Raw genomic sequence first — 22,011 nt, forward strand, 5'->3', positions numbered from 1 at the left:
GTTCCAAGGTACTGTAAGCATGTCAGGGAAAATAACATACAACTCAAAATAATCAGCCTCCATTGTCAAATTACTTTACAAGAGAAAAAGAGAGAGACTGTACCTGGTCTGGGGAGGGCTTGTGGTTGGTTTGGTTGGAATGGGATGAGGATTTGAGGTGATCATCCTCATAGTTGTCAGCCATCAGCTTCATACGGTTCTGTGTCTATTCAAGAAAAGAAGAATTTCAGACTAACTTTAAAGGGGTCAGAGGGACTAAAGAGAATAGGCTATTTATCCTGCTCACTATATCCAAAATCCATACTCGGAAAAAAACAGAAGATATGCCCATAAAACATACACAGGTATTAATACAGAAAAATGAAGACACATTAAAATCACTACGCTGTGAAGCTAGGTTAATTTTGCAGTTAACTGGCTCATCTGGCCTGTACCTACTAAAACAGGTGCTGTATACACGTGTAGGAAGAAACTAATTTCTTGTTAAAGAACCTTGAGATGAAGATTCAGATATAGCAATTTGGAGAACGATTCAATGGAAACATCAGTTAGATGAGATTAAGTAATTTTAAAGAGAGAAATCTGTTTTTAAAAGAAGAGCAAATGATAATAGTAGGAATGCTGAATATTGATTATTAAAAACAACAGTAAAAACACATTCAGTCTAAAAATCAGTTCTCCATTGATATATCAAAGATACAAAAATCCTCAGACTGGTCAGAAAAATCTGAATAACAGAAAAGCTTTCCTGTGAGGAAATTACAAAGTCAATAAATTTGTCTTTGGGAAGAAGAGGTGACACAATAGAGATACGTAAAATTACAAACTTTATACAGTCAAGCAAAGGACAAAATATGAAACAAGTTTCTTTGCTTTTCTTAGATTTTCTTCAACTTCTCAGGAAATGTCAAGTTTCAAGGGTTTAAGCAGAAAATATAAAATACATGTGGAATTTTAGACTACCAGATATATTGAAGGTCATTTTTCAACTACGTTTAAACACAAATGAAACTCCGAGGGGCACTCTGAGCTTTTACAAGGACAACTAACTAAGCAAAAGGTTCGCCTGTTCCTCCTTACTTCCAGGCAATAAATTGTTTCAAAAGACAGATAAAAATAAATTGAATATTGCCTTAACATTACCATTCTAGGTCAGCAATTGCAAGGAAGTTTAAAATAGACTATATGGTTGTGTCTGCAAAGGAAAATGTAAGTGACATGGAGCCCTGTTAGCAAACAACTATCCTGAAAGGAGGTTCCTAAATGCCTACAAAAACAAACACACAGAGGAAATAATCCACACAGGCAGAATGTCTCACTTTCCCAGTAGAGCTACAATAGCAATGTAGATAGCAATGACACTCAGTGTGCACCATAAAGGAGACCACGCAGGAGAGCTGGATCTTGGATCTTGCAATGTGAGCCATGTCAGCTGCGTCAATGGAGGGCATCTGGGTGCCACTGTCACTAGGCACGTATTTTGGGAGCAGAACCGAAATAGAACAATGGCTTTTTCCAGTTTATAAGGTAGGCAAAGCCTCATTTTAAGCTTTGTGAAATTCTTGTACTACAAAACAAATAAACAAGCAAACAAACAAAGAAACAAAACTGCAAAAAAACAAAAAAAATGGCTAGCCAGACTTGTAGTAGATATGATACACTGTGAATTATGTGCTAGACATATTAAAATCATCAAAGATTTACTAAAATTAAATGTCTTCAACGAAAACTCGAAACTCACTGTAAAAATGCCAGTTGTTGATTCAATCCCTACATAACTGAATGATTTCTCACTGAAAACTATTATTTTAATGAGATTCTCAATGCTAGAGAATGTAGATTTGAACCGCCTGTATTCAGATCATTATAGAGACGGTCCAGGGCTTGAATCTGGATTTGATTTTAGTTTGGATTAATTTAACAAAAGCTAATTGTAAATTGAGCTTAAGCAATAAGCAATTTAATCTTCATATTGTTCTGTTCTGTCAAACAAGGTTTGAATTCCAAGTCTGACTCATCATTCATAAATCACTACTTGAAATGTGCTACATTAATACTCAAACAACCACTTCATTGTAAAGATGCTTTCTCCATATTTATTATTTTATTAAATGTAAGACTGGATCTTCAATCACTTCTTCTTTGCAGGAAGACCTACTGATTTCTTGTAAAATGTTGGCTTTTAAAATAATCTTTCACGTGAATTTCAATTTGTATGTGAACGGATTTATAAAAAAAGCAGAGTTCTAGCAGAATATTAGTAGAAACCACTAACTTTTCTGAGAAAAGAAAGTAGCTATTCTGCATGCTTTATCCTACTGCACGTAAAAACCTCTGTATTAGTTCCAACATAGAAAGAGAATGATATAAAGATCTAATCACTTGAAGTACAGCATCTCTTGTGGAAAATTATGAAGTGGCATGGAAGAGGATGTGTGCATCTGTCCCTTGACTTCAAGTAGCATATCCTACTACTAATAGTCAGCAGGAGGCAATGGGAAGAGGCTAAGAGAATTGGGCCGATTTAACCTGAAAAAGAGGAGGCTTTAATAATTTTGATAGGAGGAAATAGAGAAGATGAAGCTAGTCTTCTTGGATGGAACTGGACAAGAGACAGCAGATACAAATTGCAAAACAGAAAATTCTTGTCAGAAATCAGGAAAAACCTTTTCGTAACTGGGATTATCAAACACCAGAACAGGCTGCCAAGAGGTTGTGGCCATCTGTATCCTTGGAGATACTCAAAATTCAACTGGATGAAGCTTTGAGCAGTCTGCTCTAAATAGACATGTTTTGAGTGGGTGTATGTAAAGGACTACTCCAGTCTAAATTATGCCTTTAATTCTTAGAATTTGGGGTTTTCATTTTCAGATAATTTTTTAGTTGTCGAGGCTGGAGTTTTCAAAAGAGGGGAAAGATGAACTCCAAAATTCCTCCTTGTTACACAAATAAACAATTTAGCTGCTTAGCTCCATTACAGCCCTTTGAATATTAAACCCAGAAGAATGTCTCCAGCATCCCAGTAACGAGAAATATACCAAATCAGTGCACCAGGAAGATGTTTTCTGTGTTGTCCTCTTAATCCAACCTGACCTTCCACTGTTTTTGCTGTTAGTCTAAGAGTGCATGTTTCTGATATAGAAATCTTGGCAAGAAAACACCAAATTCAGTACTGACATACTTACCCTTGGAATGAGGCAAGAATTAAGAGATGGAAGAACAGAAGTTTATTTCTTGGTGTATACCACTAATACCACTAATGTGTTTTTCAATAGTAACGTTCCAACCAGTGTCGCAAACCTATTTCTATCATAATAGACAAATGTCTTGTTATGTTTTAATTCTCTATGTCAAATATGGACATATATAATATATAATGATTTCGCTTTAATCCTAAAGTGCTAAATGAAGAACTTCTGATTGAGACAACAACTGGAAATACATTAATAGAGCTTTTTACCTATTGCTTCTCTCCACACACAAAAAAAGTATATTCAAAAGGATGGAAACTTCTAGAGTATTGGCATACGGCTGTTGGAATGGTTTAAAAAGAAACCATTTACTTTACTGTGGGGAACCACTTTGACATCCTGGAGTCCTAAGGCACGTTGTCATGGTGCTATTATACAGTCCTCTCCCACCTTATGAGGTTACGGCTCAGATCCTAAGGCAAACATTTCTACATCATTGTGAAAAAAAAAACCCAACAAAGTGGTCTAACCACAGTGTCCTGTGAGAAAATAAATGAGCAATGCAGACAAATCACTTGTGTCAGGAGTGCTTTTGTCTAAACCTACAGAGCTTGTAATCAAAACTAGTGATGATAAGAACTGGATGTCAGATCCAAATTTTGCCTAAAAATACCTTTTGACATTACAGGTACTTTCTTCACCCATGTGCAGATAAATCACTAAACTGAAAAAAAAAAAAAAAAAGATGAGCTCTCATAACCCAACAGGCTTCTTACTTTTTTTCCAGAAGGTTTCTTTCCTTCTTTTCTTTTTTGACAGATTTCCTAAATTTGTCTTCCAATAACAACAAAAAAAAAAAACAACAAAAAAGTCAACAAACCCCAAACACCAACCCAACAAAACAATGCACCAAAAAGCAAATGGCAACAAATGCACACAGCATACACCTACCTTGCCAAGCCTGCAATAACACCCTTCAGGCTACCAACAAACTCTCCACAGAACAGTCCTACAAGCCTTTAGACTAGTGTCAATCCTTAAAGCTACTGAAGAACCAACGCACACTTTCAAGCTGCTAACAGAAATCCAGAGAGCTTGGCATGAGAGATCTGCAGACCACAATCTGTGAACCCCAGGTCTAGAGCAAAATATTGGAAAAAAAGCTTTTTCCAGCTATACGTGACAATGCTCGAGCAGAATCAGATCCTGCATATCCTGCATACCACCTTTTTTTTTTTTCTTTCTTTTTTTCTTTTTTTTTTTTCCCCAGAATTTCTGCAATCACTTTTTTTGCCTCTCTGATACATCTGATACATTCCTAACAATCTCTCATTATTTAACCTCAGCCTGTGTCCTGTCCCTTACTACAACAGGTGGGTATATTAAAAGTACCATGAGAAAATATGACATAAAATTGTTTTTAATCATAAATAATCATAAATATAATTCATAAATCATAATATATAGTATAAATCATAATATAAATCATAAATGTGAATGCTCAGCTTCAGCACTGCTTTTAAACCATGCTCTTCTGTTGTTTTGTGATTTCACATGCACTGAAACCACATATTCCCCCTACTGTTCTTCTGGTTATTTTATAATTTACTTCTGCCTGTGTTTTATACTGAAAAAAGTTTGGGTAAGCAAGGATATTACCATGAAATAGACAGGTTCTAATGCAACCAACACCTGAAAACCTTTGTTCAAAATAGCACTTTGTGTAATATTAGCTGCCAAAACTGTAGCCACGGTGAATGCTATTTAAATCTCACTATGTTTCCACCTCATGGATGAACAGCTTCAAGGCAAACTCGCCTGGATATCCTACGGGTAAGTTCACTGCAAGCTACGCTGGTACTTTGTTCACCTATTTCCTAAAGACCAAATGAATAGATTTTGTATTTAGTGAAAAAAATGGACAAGAAGCTGATCCACAAAGTGTAGGGGAAGATCAGCGACGTATCCTGCTGGTAAAACCTAGCAGAGTCCAACCTCTCTTTCTAGTGGAATTCCACATAGAAATTTGAAAACCACAGATTTAACAACAGACATCATTTATATTTTACAGAATATTTTTATTTGAAACCTTGCACTATGTTGTATGTTATAATGAGAATACACAGCTTCCTTAAGCATCTCAACAGGACAGCTAGCATTCTGGTCACCACTGCCCTGGCAAGGTTTTGAAAGCAAATTTTATTTAGAGGAACAGCACACCTGTATCTCTAGACATGACTCCTAATAAACAGCAGATACTAGCTCATAAGCTATGCATCCACTAGATTAATCTAGGCAGCTTCATACAGCACATCAACTTACTCAAGGAATCCTCATCAAATCTGTTTCTCCACTGTGGAACACAGTGGAAACCATGACATCAGTGACTACTTTCCCGTTATTTTTTTTTTCTTGTAAAATACTTGAGTAGAGTCATTTCTGGCTTTGCTAACCAGCCTAAACAAGCTTTATTATTCCTTTAATGTAAAGTTTAAAAAAAACCCAACACATTGAGTAAATGTTAATATAATGACTGTTCTTGTGACAAATGGATATGTGGTGGAAATTGTGTATGAGTGAGTTAAAGGAAGCATCCCATTTCTCTCAGACTTGAATGTTTCACTGAGAGCACACGTGTACAGATGAAACATTCTAGAAACCTTTTGTCCACTAATAATGCAGAAATGTAGTAGAGAAGCTCTTTTTTGGAAGTCATTAGCTAAATCCAGAATATCTGAAAAATTATATTCTTGTGTTCAGATAGTCCTTTTCTACTTTGAGAACATGTGGTGAGCCATACCCTCTGTAAATACCTAACCATCTTCTTGCTGGAACCTGGCTGCCAGAAACGAGAGAATAAACCCTCCCCACTTGTCATTAGATTGTGATGCCCTGTATAACTACCTTCAGCATACACTCGTCTGGAGTATGGGGTCTGTGAGATTCTGCATCAAGTATTTTAATGCACGTGCCCTTCACATTTCTAATATTTAATGACCCAGGAGGCATTTTTTGAATTTTAAAGACATGCTACATGTTGAGTTGTCATTTTTAGTTGTGGGGTTTAAAAGACACATCATTAGGCTTTCCTTTTGGCTATGTTTAGTCTTAGCAACTGAGATCCCACTATTATCAGCAAACAAACACAACGCACAGCTGAATACAAATGAAAATCTTCTTGTTATACAGTTCTGTATATCCCGGAGTTCTGTGTTTTGGTGACACCAACAAAGAGCATATGCTGCATGCAGCTGCTGTGGTTTTTCAAAGCCTGCAGGATTTAACACAGATCCTACCTGAGACAAAGGCTTCTCCATCAACTATTGGCAATGTTACAACAATGTTAGATTATAAAGTGAAAGACTTTATCAGCCTAGTTCATTTCTGCATTTAATTATTTCATTTTTCTGTTCATCTCCCCACATGTGGTAATTACAGAGAAACTTCATTCTGCAGAAAGCATATTTGCAAACCTTTGAACTAAACTAAAGGAGATCATTTAGATATGAATTTCTCTCTGAGGTTCAACATATGTAGATTAGATATATGTGGATGGATTTAAAAACTAAACTTTGAACTGAAATCTTCCTTGCACAGGAATGTGTTTCTTTATTAGTTCCTTAGGAGATGAACAAATAAATAACTTCGGGTCTGCCAGCTAACAGAGTTTATTGAAGTCTATTGCTCTGGATCCCATATACAGAAAAACAGTGGTACAACTGACAACCCAAATAGGGCCTTGTGCTTAGGATTCCTTGTTGTGTTATACCCATATAAATGCAACTCTCTCTGTTACTTTAGCTCTCTCATATCCTCTTTAAGACGTACCTAAAGCTGTGCTTAGGAGTGACTGAATAGTGGCAATATAGCCCCTCTCCCATTTGTTTCGCAAGGACTGGAATCTGCCCAGACTCAGATTTAAAAGGTAAAAAAAAAAAAAAATAAAAATAAAAATCAAAGACAAAATTTAAAATAAATCCCTCTTTCTCTCATAGCTAACTACTATCAAACCAAATAATTCAGCTCTTCGGCATTTTTCCACCACACATAAGGATCTTAGGCAGAAAGATCAGTAAGGTGCATTTCCCTCTATCTCACAAATTTCTCAGCAAGGGATGAAGTCTAAGAACGCTTACCACCATATTGTAAACTCAACTCACACTGACTGGGTGGCCTATGCATCAAAAGCAGGACCAAAAGGAGAAATGGTATCCTGTGACAACATCCTTAAAGAATCCTGGATCCCTTATACTACACAATCACCCCAGAATTATTTACTGAAAAAGACTCGTAGACAGCAACAGCAAGCAGAATGAGAAGTTATCTTATTTCTTAGGACAAAATCAGAGAACTGGTTCTATCTACCTTCCAGCAGTGTGCATTCACAACCTTTACAATCTAAGCTTAAAGGAAGTGAGTGTTTTTTATGAGCCTGCCCCATTGTACAGCCTGTTCGGGCAAATCTGACCTTAGCTCCAGAGCAAAATAGCAAGAAGAGCAGAACAGAAGAGCTTTACTGGGCATCTCCTGCTAGAAAAGTTGAGCAGTAGCCTTTGTTTCCACATGCCCTGAAAGCAAAAAAGACTCATTTATATAAATTGGTTTAACTGCAACTTGTTGCTAAATTGCACTGCTATATCCGCTCTCCACTGTACAGTCTTCATTACTTCTTTCATCAGTTAAGAACTGATTTCTTTTGCAGACAGCATCGCTACCCTTGAAGAGCATAGGAGTCTACCTTATTATCCATTTTATGCTGGCTAATGAAATCTGAGTGCTTTGGATTTGCATCCTCCATCTCACAAGCATGGCCTTCAACCCTATAATAATCTCTTTCTCCAGTCCTCCTCCCCCACAGTGTCTCCAGGCAAGAGTCAACTGGGACTAGTCTGAAAGTATGCTATGTTCTGAATGCCCAGCCATACACAGATGCTATAGCCAAACAAAATATATCATGGTTCAATTCTTCTTGTTTTTCCCTGTGTGGGAGAACTTTGGGCTTTATTCTCCTCTACCCAGCTGTGGATGTTAATTAAGTTCCTCTAAGTTTCATCATCTTTGAGACTTCTTTCCCTCCATCAAATGCTACTTGGTGGGGACTACTCAGATAAGCAGATGGATAGTGCTGTCATTTAAACTCTATTTTGGAGCATTGAAGATAAAAACTGGTCCAAATTAGTATGCTTTGTCCAAGCTGTAATAGTTTGGATGTGTTCCTTAAAGATATTCTGCAGTTTTCTAATACTACACACACTCCATGCCTTGCTTCAAGACTCTGAGAGGACGAGCTTTGGCAAATTCTCAGCTGAACAGCAGTGAACCTCTAATGTTTAGTTCATGCATCTGCTGTATGTTTAATGTATACAGTTTACTCAGTCTCTTTAGCTTACTTTGATGCACACCACTAAAGACAACTGACTTGAAGAAAAAAGTGAAATGCTACTTCTGTAATAATGTGAAAGGAAATACTAGCCTTTGTCATGGTCCTCATTATTCAAACCATAGAAAACTCCTCATTTCTCCCCTGTGTGTTTGTGGGCCTAGGCTAAAAATTATATTTTATATTTCATCCTTTGAGAGAAAATCAAAGACAAAAAAGCACTGAGAATAACAAGATGAAACGCCATGTGGAGCATAAATATTCCTACAAACTGTTGGTGACACATGTATTTTACGGAGTCAAATGTACAATAAATAATTAAAAAGTTTTTTGTTATGCTAAGGTTGGAAATACTTTGTAGCATTTTAAAATTGGGTAATTTAAGCACCAAGGTTAAAAAACAGATACGTTGGCCTTACAAAATCTATATATATCTGAAGGAAAAACCTCCAAATTATCTACATGGTATCCCATAGAACAGAAAAGTATTTCTATTAAAAACAGAAAAAGCTTTGTTTGACACAGTTGATGGGACTTTCTGTTTTCTTACGACTTGAAATTTCTCCTTTCCTTTTCATTTGAGCTTCACTCCACACCCCGCTCATCTTACTCTCTTCTACCTTACTCTGCTCCTCTTCCCTTCATTATTTTTTCTCTTTGGCTCTCCTTTCCAAAGTAAACCCATGTGCTTATGCTCAGCTTAACAAAGCTGTCTGTATAACTTCAAATACCTTACTCACTGTGCTTCTGTCATAGTCCTTCATCTAGTCTGTATTCAGAAACCTTCTCAGTCCAGCAATACTGTGAAAACTGATTGACAAAATTTGACCTAGGAATTGATATGAAAGTTATATCTCACTGTAAAATTTCGAAACCTAGTAATTATTCCTGCTTTGATAAAAGCGTTTGTAGGACGTCTGCTCATGTATATGCACATCTTTCCCACTTGACATCATTTGAAAGTTTTCAAATCTTTGTTGACTGTGTCTTTATAGTAAGTATAGCATTCCCATAGTAAGTATGGCATTCCCTTTTCCAGGTATTTTTTATTTTTGAAGGTATTTAGCAGTGTTTTAACAACAGCTGTTCTAGCCTTACATATTTTCATTGTTATATGACTCATCGCTTCGACTACATTTGCCTGCAGCTTCAAGGAGATGTTAATAGCAACCCCTCCCCCCCCATCTGCATGCTGTTCTTGGCAAAAAAAGTAGTTATGTACAGATACAAATTCCTAGATTCTAAAGTGATGTGAGCTGCTCAGTATCACCTCAACACAGACCGTCTGTAACTGCCCAGAACCTAGCCCTGGGTATATACATGAATGTGTCTGTGTCTGCATGATATAAACAGAGTTGATAGAAACATTTATGAAAAAAAAAAAAAGAAGATGTAAATCTTAGAAAAAAAACTTAGAAATGAATTTAAAAACCAGTTGCGTATAAAAGAGAGAAGAAAAAAAAAACGTTATCTTTTTTTGCCTCACTTTCATCTTTCAATCTAGGCAAAATTCCCCATATCATGGAGGGAAGAGTTGAAAGGGCATTTCCTTTGACAGCCAACAGGGCATTGCTACTCTGAACTAAATTAATGCTAAGAATTTTCTTTGTACAGCTAATTATTAGGGCTGACATCCACATAGAACAGCCCTGCCTAGTAAGATTCATACAAACATACAGACATTACATTCCTGTCTGTCCGCACCATCTGTGCGTGTGGTCTGCAGACACAGAATTCCTGTCCATCTACACTGTCCCTGTGTTTGGTCCACAGAGGCAAGATTCCTGCCCAAGCACATAGCAGCACATGTGCAATAAAGGGCTGCACAGACAATTCCTCTCCATCTGCTTTGCCCTTGCATTCAGTATCCAAGGCAAGGGAATCACAATAAGCCAGCATTTTTTTATTTTTCTTTTCCCTTGCAAAGGTTGCTTTTTAAAGTCTGCATCAGTGCTTAGATAATAGTGTTAGTTGGAAAGACTGAAGAAACATTCAGATTTTCTACGGCATTTGTGCCAAAATTATCGAACAGAAGAAGTTCTCTTCCTTTCCATGAAATTCATGACACACAATATGTAGTTCATGCCAGTTTTGTCGGATAACTTTCTCTAAGGTGTCTACATTTCATACAGTATTCTTCTCATTGCCTTCTCTATATCCAATCTGTTGCCTTTCTGTGATTTACTTTACGTTATGCCACTATATATCAGTAGCAGTTCATCCACTGGGCACCAAAAAGCATGCTTTAAAGCTTAGAAAAATATTAGAAAATTCTGTCTCAGCTACAGAACCACCAAAATGAAAAGGTCTGTGGAAGACGATGAAGAGTTCAGCCAATCATGCCTGTGGTGATTTTTTTCCTAACAATGATTTTGATGCAAAGTCATTAAACTTAGAAAAGTGATGCCATGTGTGAAAGAGTCCTGACAAAGCAGAGGAAGAAGCAGAGATGAACTGAAGGGCAAGGGCAAACTGAAGTGATTTATTTGCCGCTAGAAGACTTAGAAGGAGAATAGGCCTTCATATTGCTGAAGTCATATTTGTATCATGAAAAGATTTCCGGGTAATAATGGAGAAGAACTATCTTACTCCAGTAATTTGGAAGTGGGATAAGAAAGGAGATAGAGATACCAAGAAATCTTTTTAGCATCTGAATGATGAAAAAGATAGAGATGGACAATGAGGATCTAGAATTAGCTTGTGCTTAAACACATCCCTCAATCTGTGCGTCGTTCTTTCTCCAGTCCAGGAGCACATATTGATAGCTTGCTTGTCACCATGAGATATGTAAGAGACTTCAAAAGCACACAAAATGAAGATTTGTCCGTATAAATAAATACATGTCCCCTCAGAAAGAAGAAAAAAATCCTAGAATGAGAAGGTACAGTACTTATTACTTCCACAGAACAAATAAACCCATAGAGTCTTTCAAGTTTTAAACAACTTATGTACTAGTGTTTTCTTAAGGATCACTATATTGCTTTTAGTATTTTTTTTCCAACAACATTAATGTCAGCAGTTGGCAGCAGTTTGGGTTGCTAGCTGAAATGAAGGAGGCAAAGCCAAGGTTTATCTACTAGTGTTTTGGAGATGGAGGGCACACTGGCATGGTGTCAGAAACAGCAGTTAAGTTTCAGCTTAATGTGAAAAAAGTAGAAAGATTCATTTCTCAAACTATTAAAAGGATTAAGTATAGTACAACAGGGAAACTGAGTGTTTAAAATATTAAAGTTCCCTCCTAAATAAAAATCCCACTGTAAAAACAAGAGGTTGTTCAATTCCTAGGAAAGACTTGGCCAGATTTAACTGTGAGCTCCATTTGTTTTTTGTTTATTCACCTACAGGAAACATTTGTATTCACTCTAAGACAGAAATTGGTGGTATACAGAAAGAAAGGGAACAAAAGACTCAGTTCTCTGCCTGTAAAGCTGAAATCAAACAAAGAGAACAATATCCCTAATAAAATGGCTAGCCCTTAACAGGGGTTGTATTCAAGATAAAAGACCATTACTTCCCCTCAGCATCAGGACAGTGATCAGACCTAATACATATTTGGAGAGTAAGGTACTATGGAAGTTGAGAAACTGATAATCACCTACTGATAACCTAGATTTGTGAGATGTTGTAGTAAAGGTAAATGTACTCACACTTGAAACTGAGGGTGGTTGAGTGCCTCACTAATCTTATATCTACATGATAAATGTGATTATGCCATGTAAATTCAGACAGCAATCAGATAACTGAGTTTGCAACTTACTTTGCCTTTATGCACAGTTCCTAAAAGCATTTCTTGGTATTGAAAAGACTCAAACTTTTGGTACCATGTTTAAAGCAAAGAAGGGCAGGACAGAGACCATTCCTTTATTTATTAATTAATTTTTGTTCAATAAAGATACAGTAGAACACAACTGCTCTAAGGACAGTCTGTCAAAATCTCTACCTTGTATTTGACAGCGCTGTCTGCAGACCCCCATTTGTGGGAGGGACTGGAAGCAGGATCTCCATCAGTATCAACTTTCTCATCCTTATCTTACAGAGTTGGCAGCTGTTAACAGAACCCTCACAGCTTCCCAAGTCACAAAGGAGCAAAAAAATCTCCATCCTCTTTTTACACACATTCATAAATGTCAAGTGGCAAAAACATTACCTCTAGGGAAAAAATACACACCTTTTCTTTGGACATGAGCACTTTTCCATCTCAGAGAAAAAAGTGCAGAGATGTACTTATTAGGAATGCAAAATGCATGTCTTTATTTTTTTAATTTTTCTTTCCTTCTTTCTTTCTTTTTTTTTTTTTTTTAAGACTTGGACTCTTTAGAACATAATACCGTGAATTTAATAGAACTGAAGGGAGTCTGCAGCCATCAGCACCAGTCCATTTGCAGATGCTATCACAAGAAACCGATACCTAATTTCATAAATCTATGACTGCTTTTGATAAACTTGATACGCTCTCCTACCAATTTCCACAATGTAGTATGCAAATTAGCGAAGGATTAGAATCAAGAAACTTAGGCCTAATTGCAAGCATGTATCTCAGTTTTCCAACTGCAATATGAAACTTTTATTTTCCTCTGCATTATCTATTCACTAGCCTGAGATACGGTGTACTGGACTAGGCTCAATCAGATTGATTCAAAAAAGGGAATTATTTTCAGAATTTGATGGAGCATGATGAAAAATCTGTAGACAGAAATATTCCAGGGCATAAGCTGAAAAATACCTGAGACTGCTCTTCATCAACAACTCGCTATTTACTGAAGCTGAAGTGCATTCTGTAGAGCTAAGACTTAACTTTTCATTATCTGTTTTTGACATAGTAGAAATTATAATTCTCTGTTTTGGTTTTGCAACCAAATAGTGTTGATTTATTGTGTAAAACCCCAAATATACAACATATGCTGTCTTCTAGATCATTAATTTTCAGGCACACAAATCTATCGACTCTTCTTCCTTCAAATAAAAAGCACATTACAAGTTGCACAACTGTAAAGCTGAAATCTACTTGAAATCTTCTACCAATCACCACATATCTCTGACTTCACCTTTTCCTTACACATTTTTTGAATGCTTGCTGCATTTATCACCTTACCTGTTACAGATCACACGCAAATTAAAACCAGTACTAAAGCTGGTGAAATGGTTTTAAGTTGCTGTCTCTGTCTTCTACTAACTATTAATTTGTGAATTGGATATCAACTGTTCAATGGCATCTTTTATAGCAAACAGATTGAAAACCCCTTCTTAAGGAATATCCTCAGGAATGTCAATAAAATGCTGAATTGCCATTTATGTAGAGAGCACTGAAACCACACTTTTACTAGGCTTTTCATCCACAGAAACGTAATCACAAACAAAATCTTGCTTTAAAGCATGAGCAGGAAACTGCTCAGTATATTTTGTCTTCCCTGTGGAACAGTACCAGTAAACAGGAACAGATAATCATTATATCATTAATTGGTACATTTTGACTGTGGATGAGGTTAATGGGATCTAAGTGTCTTCTAGACAATTGCCAATGTCATGTAAAACAGCTTTAATTGATGAGAATTGTTATTATAGAAAAAAAAGGTAGATGGTGATAGGACAAGGGGGAATGGTTTTAAACTGAGACAGGAGAGGTTTAGGTTAGATATTAGGAGGCAGTTTTTCACACAGAGGGTGGTGACACACTGGAACAGGTTGCCCAAGGAGGCTGTGGATGCCCCATCCCTGGAGGCATTCAAGGCCAGGCTGGATGTGGCTCTGGGCAGCCTGGTCTGCTGGTTGGTGACCCTGCACATAGTAAGGGGTTGAAACTAGATGATCAACCCAGGCCATTCTGTGATTCTATGATTCTATGAGGTTGCATTAAACAATGAAATACAGGAAGGATGACCATGCACTCATCTTGGATAATCACTGCACTTTTACTGTGCTACAAGAAGTCATTCCATATCTTCCCATATGAGAACTGAAATTCCAGTATCAAATCCCTTTTTCTTCACACACAATATACTCATTGGAACAGGCTGCCCAGGGAGGTGGTGGAGTCTCCTTCTCTGGAGATGTTCAAGACCTGCCTGGATGCCGACCTGTGCGACCTGTTGTAGGGAACCTGCTTTGGCAGGGGGGTTGGACTCGATGATCTCTGGAGGTCCCTTCCAACCCCTAAGATTCTGTGATTCTGTGCTTCCTAGGATTACTTCATCAGGATTAGATCTTATCCTCTCTGTCACCAAAACTTCAGAGTTCAGTAAACAGTTCATCTAAATGACATGATTTAAATGTAATCACAAACTCTCTGTTTTTCCGGTCAGCACTCAAACGTCATTACACCAAATACCAAAACAGTGATGCCAAACCAACCTGGCCACAAGAACCAGCTGTTGGAAAGTCTCAAATATTTTATTCCTGAGGCACATCCTGCCACTGGACAGCAAACAGGAAGTTGCTGTGCATGGATCCTTCCCAACTACCACACAAGCTGTAACTTTTAAGCAAAAGAAGATGCGCCGATAATTTTATTCCTTGAGTTAATGACTATTGGCAGTGTTGAGCTCTTCTAAACTGCTGGTTCTGAATCTCACAAATTCATCAGCTAGCAGAAAGACTGTCAGAAACTGACAGGTTACTCTTCTCAACATAAAATTCAGAGCACAGAAGTCATAAAAATTAATAAATTTGATCTGTTTGATGTCTTTATTAAAAAAATCTGCTTCAACACTTTCTCTCTATTTAACAGCAAAATAATGCCTATCAGATCAATGGTTTGTGCCACAACAACCACAGCTAATCACTGTGTAGTACAATTATGTGAAATGACAATGACTGCATTTACACCATTCCACCAAGCTCATACAATGTTCTTAACTCATTAGTAACACTTGCACAAATTCCTCCCAGTGCAGGCTTAACTATCATAGAATCATAGAATGGTTTGGGTTGGAGGGACCTTTAAGATCATCTAGTTCCAAACTCTAGTTCCAATCCCCCTGCTACAGGCAGGGACACCTCCCTCTAGACCAGACTGCTCAAAGCCCCATCCAGCATGTTTCTAGGGAGGGGGCATCCACAACCTCTTTGGGAAACCAGTTCCAGTGTCTCAATACCCTACTGTAAAGAATTTCTTCCTAGTATCTAGTCTAAATCTACCCTTTTCCAGTTTAAAGCCATGCTATCACTACATGCCCTTATAAAAAATCCCTCCCCAACTTTTCTGTAGGCCCCTTTCAGGTACTGGAAGGCCACTATAAGGTCCCCCCAGAGCCTTCTCTTCTTCAGGCTCAAGATTCCAGCTGTCTCAGCCTGTCCTCATAGTGGAGGTGCCCTAGCTGATGCTGAGCACCAGCGGACTAGTTGCCAGTAAATAGAAAAGACACACCAATGGGATGCAGGGTGTCTTAACCACTAATTTGATATACTATGCAATCCTGATTTTCTATCAAGGAAAAACAATGCTTTAATAATTTAGACAGGGCTTTGTAATCCTTGAATGAGAGACACTGTAAATGCGGCAGTGGATGCTTTTAACAACTATCCTATTTATTTACATTTATTTATGCTAAGTTTAAAAGAATTAAAAAGCTGCATAATTACAATACAACAATATTAATAATACAATCAATAAAATGGAGGAATACTTCTAAAAGTTTCTGGAAACTGAGTTTGAACCAGGAAAGAATCAATCCATAGATTATTTTTACAGTATTACCCAGTGTCTGTAAGGAAAAGGTAGCAAGTAATGCTTTGTCATCTTTCTTCCAAAGTAATTTTATAAGTCCGTGTCTCTCAATGGAGAAGCAAACCTTCCTCTCCAAGCAAGCCTACAGATCCATAATAGAAAAGCCCTAAAAACTACCTGCTGAAGCCTTAGTCAAAGTACAAGCAGAAAATAGATATGGCTTTTTACTATAGGGCCATCAGAAAGTTTATTTCTCTGGCATCATAAGGCTAGTTTCAGCACAGCACTTGTTTGAATCTATATCATTATTTAGTAATACAAGAGGCAGAGGTAAAGGTAAAAGGAGGAAGGAGAAAGGAAGGAGACCATGTAATACAACAGAAAGATGAAATGCTGTCACAGAAGACCGCTGTCACTGCACTGAATGCTGTTACTGTGGTAACTAATGATTAAAAATGATGGGAAAAAGGTCTGGAACACGTGGCAAGGAGAAGGTACTTTCTTTATTTTGCACTTCAAGGTTGTGTTCAAGGGCATGATGGAGCCTCACTTTCCATGCCTGCTTGGTGTCTGTCAGGTTATTTGCGCCTGCTCCTGGCAGAGCTCTCCATCTGACAGAAATAATTACAGAGGAGCAACAACTGGCAAAGTGAGTGGCACTGTGACTGATAATCTGGGTGGATTACAGGCCTTCGACAAAAGACACAATGTTTGACTTTGACAGCTGGCAATGCTCGATGGGAGCCAATTAGGGGATATATGTTCACTTCAGCCAGAAGTCTCTTCTGTTTCTAGTCAAATAGCTTCCTGACTGTACGAGTGCTTTCCCTCACTTCCACCTGCTCACCTGCATGCCAGCTACACTGTCAGAACAGCTAAAACCGGACTATAAAAACAACATATTTCAATATCTTTATTTATTGAAGACAGTAGATTAAAATTTTGTAAAGCTGCATTTGATCTTTCACACAGTAGTGGTACAAGAACCTTAAAAAAGATCACTTTACTATGACTCTACACGAACCTAGACTGTGTAAATGAGGCTGTGACTGTACTCTTAAGGTAACAAGTCCACCATATCTGGCAGTATTTCTCAAAAAGCGTCACTATTTCTTTAAAATTTCCTGGCAAAGCAGGTTAATTTGTCCATTGCTTTTTCAAATAGATTAACCCAAAACTTAGAGAATACCAGCATTCAGAGAATAAGTTCTGTTCGGCCCAATACATGCATGAACTTCTGACATCCAAGTCCTCTTCAAACTCATCTGCCCTCAGCCTTCTTATCACACAGATTTTTTCCCACTTTTTCATCTATTTCCATCTTGCCCATCTTGCTAGTGCAAACATGCAGACACTGTAGCAAAAGGATCAATAAATGAAGATGGATCCACCTTCCTTGAATGATGTCACTTCTTTCAAACATATACTTTAGTTTCTTTCTCAGCTATGAAGAAGCCACCATCACCATACCAGACAACTTAAATACAACATCTGCCATGTTCTGAGAGGTGCTTCCACTCAATAAACTCAGTGGGCACCACTGCACCAGCAGGAACTCTCAGATGCTCTTGGAGGGCAATGGTAGTGCTGTCACAGAAACAGGTTATGTTTAGCAATTACCTGTAGGGATTACCTATGTATCATGTGAAAATTAAGCTATTTTGCTGCTCATGTCATCATACTCATAAGACACGGTTTCAAATCAGGGTAGCTATGGCAAAGAAAAAAAAAACAACTGCATTATTTACAGAATCTGCAGTATTTCATCTGGCAGGGTGATAATAAAAGCCTGCTAGAAGTGGGGTAATTCTGATACAACTCCATGGCAGTGAGAGGAAAAAGACTGCCTGTCAGTCTTCTCTGAACCCTTTTACATTCTCCTGTTACAAAGAAAAATCCCTCTAACCAGTGGAACTACACTTCGGAAAAGCTCATAGCAAAAGAGTGTCAAGTGTCAGTGTGCTGGGTTTCTAAGGAGACAAGTAACAGTGGAAAGCCAGTATTTTCAGGGGGGAGAGGCAATTCTGGAATCTAAAATTCTTTCCTTTTCCTCATGATCCCATGAACCACATTTACTTGGGAAACAAATCCTTACAGTAACTTGGATTCATAAGGAATGTCAGCCAAAATCTGCAGGGAAGAAGCTCAGAGAAAACAGTTTGGGACTTGCAATGCTAGATGAAGTATGCATTGAATACTGCATAAATACCAAACATTAATAGTACTAGTCATCATCAAATAATTTTGCTCCATTTTTGGGAATGGTAAATAACAGCCTCTCAGTTCATTTTGGCCTACAGAAGAAGGAATAATTATGATGAGGAGACAGTGGCAGAAGAGAATGTATTAAAGATTCCTCTTAATGGCAAGCAGATTGACTACGTAACCCGCATTCTCAATAGCATTAGATTTCTTATCTCCCTTACTAAGATAGAAAAAGCTCTTTTTCAAAAAGTTTAGAGTAACTGAACAGCAAGAGTGTATATTGGACAAGTACAAAGTCAAAATTGAAAATGAAATGGAAACTACTAAGAGAGAAGAAGTAGACACTGCAGATGTACATTACCATAATGGAGCCAAAGACAATTCCTGACAGCCTACTCTGTTAAAAATGAAAGCTATCAAAAAATAAAACCAAGAAGATCAAACTGCTCATTTCTTTTGTGTGTCAATCATCAGTAAGACTGGTGAGTAACAAAATTAATTTCAATACCCAGAGAACATCATTTTAGGACAGAAAAATAATAATGAGGAGATACCACTGTAAACAAAAATGGCTGCTAAAAATATCTAAGAAACAATCTCATTTCTCCATGCTCATAACAAATAGAAAAACTAGTAATGAGTTTAAATTGCAGTAAGGGAAATTATATATGAACAATAGCATTGTAATGGTAAAGACAGATGAGCCATAGAAAAGGCTTTTCAAGACTGAGGGTCCACTAGGATTTTATAGGAATGGAATACAGGTAACTGGTTCTGCCTCAAAGTGAGACAGTTTTTCTGTGATTTAAATATAAAAACATGGATATTAAACTTTTTGGGAAATTATACTCCACAGTAATTAACAGTTGTTCAGTAGCAGAATAGATGAATAAATCAGATGTGTTTCATGGAGACCTGTCCTGAGTTCAGCACTATTCAGTATTTTTTTCATTAAGAACCTGCATGATAGTATAAACTTCATGTTTATGAAATGTGAAGGAGGAAGCTTAGCTAAAGTACAGGACCAAAACTGTAAATGTTTTTAAAAGATTATTCAACTGGTTCTATAGATTAGGGAACTTTATGTAAGAAAAGGCAGCAAAGTACAAATGTACTCAGCAACCCAGCTTGCAGGGAAACATGGCATCACATCATCTAAAATGAAAATTTAGAGATTCCATCATCAATATAGTTGAACCAAGCTAGTTTTGATATCACAATAATATTTGAGAATAATTATGAAATCTTTATATAATAATTCAAGTAAGTATGGCGAATCATGTAATAGTATGAGTAGGGTGATTTACAAACAATTCAATGGAATAACACTCTAAGTTCAGAAGACAGACACAGATACAAGTTCAGAGCCTCCTAACAATTTCATTAGTATGACTACCACATACTAATGACTTGACATTTATGGCATCATAATGTTTAGAGATATTGGTCAAGTTAGGCCCCCACTGTGCTAGACATTGTATAAACACAGAAAATGACAATCTTTACTCCAAATAGCTCCTAGTAGAAAACCCCAAACATTTGAGACTCAAAGCCCACAGACAGGAAAACCTCAGCCCATTCATATATGCCTTCCATTTACAACTCAAAACTTAAGAAGTAGGATTTCACACAGCTACAACAAAAACATCCTGATTTTTTAAAATTCCGTTTGACAAAAAAATGCATAAATGGTAAATATGCTCTTTTCTAACAGGACAGTGGTGGACATGCTGCCACAAAGCTCCTCAGGTCTCTTTCAATTCCAGCATGACACACATTGCAGGGACTTCTGTATGGCATATAAACTGAGCGCTGAGGCTGGCGCTCGCCACACTACATCTGGACTGTGTTAGGCAACCATCAGCTCTGTATTCTTGCATCAGCCCTGGCCCCCTCATGTGGGGCAGCCTCCCAACCGCTCTTTCGCCATGAACCAGTCAAGGAGACAAAGTACTTTGGGAGGAAGTAAATTGGGACCACATTAGCTGGTGACCCTCGCCCTGCAATTGGCCTCCCTTTCCAATGATAGAGGAAATCCCTCATGCAAACTGACAACCAATATGAAACAGGCAGCTCCATTTACTGGAAAGCCTGGTCAATGCTGAGTGCCTCATTAGGAAATGGTCTCTATATTGAGGCACATTCCTGCAATTCAGAGCCTAGAAATTCTAAATTAAAACAACATTCATGCCATATCCTCTTTCCGAAATGCCTCTCTTCATCCAAACTTTAATTTCTTTAAGTATGTATATTAAAGAACCAAAATGCCTTTGGCAGCACTCCTTCCTTCTCTTTCATAGTAATACCCTTCCCAGGCGAGCGGCTTGGAATAGGACACAGTGTTGGGAAGAGAAAGAGGAAAGAATAATTACAGAATCTTCAAGTATCAATATGATCTTCCATTGACAATTCTCTGTCTTCACAACTAGTTTTAAGTAAGAAAAAATCATTTGAAATTGTGGGGCAGAAGAACATGGAGATTATTTCTTAAGATGTGAATTGGGACTTAATGATAGACTGCTCTTGTTTTAGGAAAGAGTTGCATCTTAATATACGCTAAGAAAAGTCAATTAACAGTGAGTCAGTCTGCTAACAACAGAAGTTATTGTAGCCACTCAGCGATAACCAGCACAAGCCATGAAAAGGCATAATCTGAAATCCCAACCTAGACAACAATTAGATCCATTCACATTCAATATAATGTGATCAGAAAACTGCTTTTCTAAACAGTTATCTCTGTCAGAAGCTCTTTTCTAGCTCGCTGTCAGATTCGTAAATCAGGCCCACGGTGCTCACCACGGTATGCGTAACTCTTCACACAAACCACCTCCTTCCGATATTGCTCAGCACTTCTGTTTGCATCCTACGTACATGGAAACTGGAACCTCTTAGTCAACACTGCTCTCTAGCCAACCGAAAGAACTGCTTTCCCACAACAAACTGTAAGTGTTTCCTAGAAATGGGATGGACTGAAATACAACACACTTATCAGGGATCTCAACAGTCCTAAAATAGTATTGAAGACACAAGGAAGGAAATACTGAGGTCAGGATCCCAACTCTGAATCTGAAGGAATGAATCAACTTTTTAAGATCCAGAGTTGATTTTCAGAGTCTTCCGGAAGATCTTGATTAACCAGCACCGCTTGTTTTTCTTGAACAATTTTTAATATAAGTTTGATTTTTCACTCATGATTTCTAATGGAATTTTAGGAACTGCAGCTAAACTTCTAAGACATTCCTGAAATGTGATACAGTCCCTGGAACTGCTAACAGAGATGGACCTTTGTTCGAGATGTAGAGTAGGATGTACTCAGAGAAAGTTTAAACTGATGAAGAGGCATTGTGACTGTTTTTGACAACACAAGGCTGTTCAGCTGGGTGACCTGTAATTACCAAAGAGAACCACAAGGGAAAAACAAACAGATTATTTGCAAAGCACATGGAAAAATGATTTTCCCTTTGAAAATATTTGTAATTAGAATCGTAAAAAATAACATCAAATCGGAAAATATCATAGCCTTTTCATAGCCATCTCTTCTGCCCCATCTCCTGTATCTGGAGCTGCTGTAG

General features: G+C 37.6%; 2 protein-coding genes across 9 annotated transcripts in view; one reads left to right on the forward strand and one right to left on the reverse strand.

Annotated features, from left to right (window-relative positions):
* NINJ2 (ninjurin 2) overlaps positions 1–22,011 on the forward strand; it is a 508,566-nt gene that overhangs the window by 63,889 nt on the left and 422,666 nt on the right. The gene's annotated exons all lie outside the window — the stretch shown is intronic.
* The window catches only part of ERC1 (ELKS/RAB6-interacting/CAST family member 1), a 292,584-nt gene that overhangs the window by 34,795 nt on the left and 235,778 nt on the right, over positions 1–22,011 (reverse strand). For all 8 annotated transcript variants that reach the window (XM_052667563.1, XM_052667564.1, XM_052667567.1 and 5 more), the window contains one exon: positions 104–205. In XM_052667563.1, coding sequence (XP_052523523.1) covers positions 104–205 — 102 coding nt within the window. The remainder of the gene's footprint in view (positions 1–103; positions 206–22,011) is intronic.

Source organism: Tympanuchus pallidicinctus, unplaced genomic scaffold (assembly GCF_026119805.1).
Source record: "Tympanuchus pallidicinctus isolate F22 unplaced genomic scaffold, pur_lepc_1.0 scaffold8, whole genome shotgun sequence".
Classification (NCBI taxonomy): domain Eukaryota; kingdom Metazoa; phylum Chordata; class Aves; order Galliformes; family Phasianidae; genus Tympanuchus; species Tympanuchus pallidicinctus.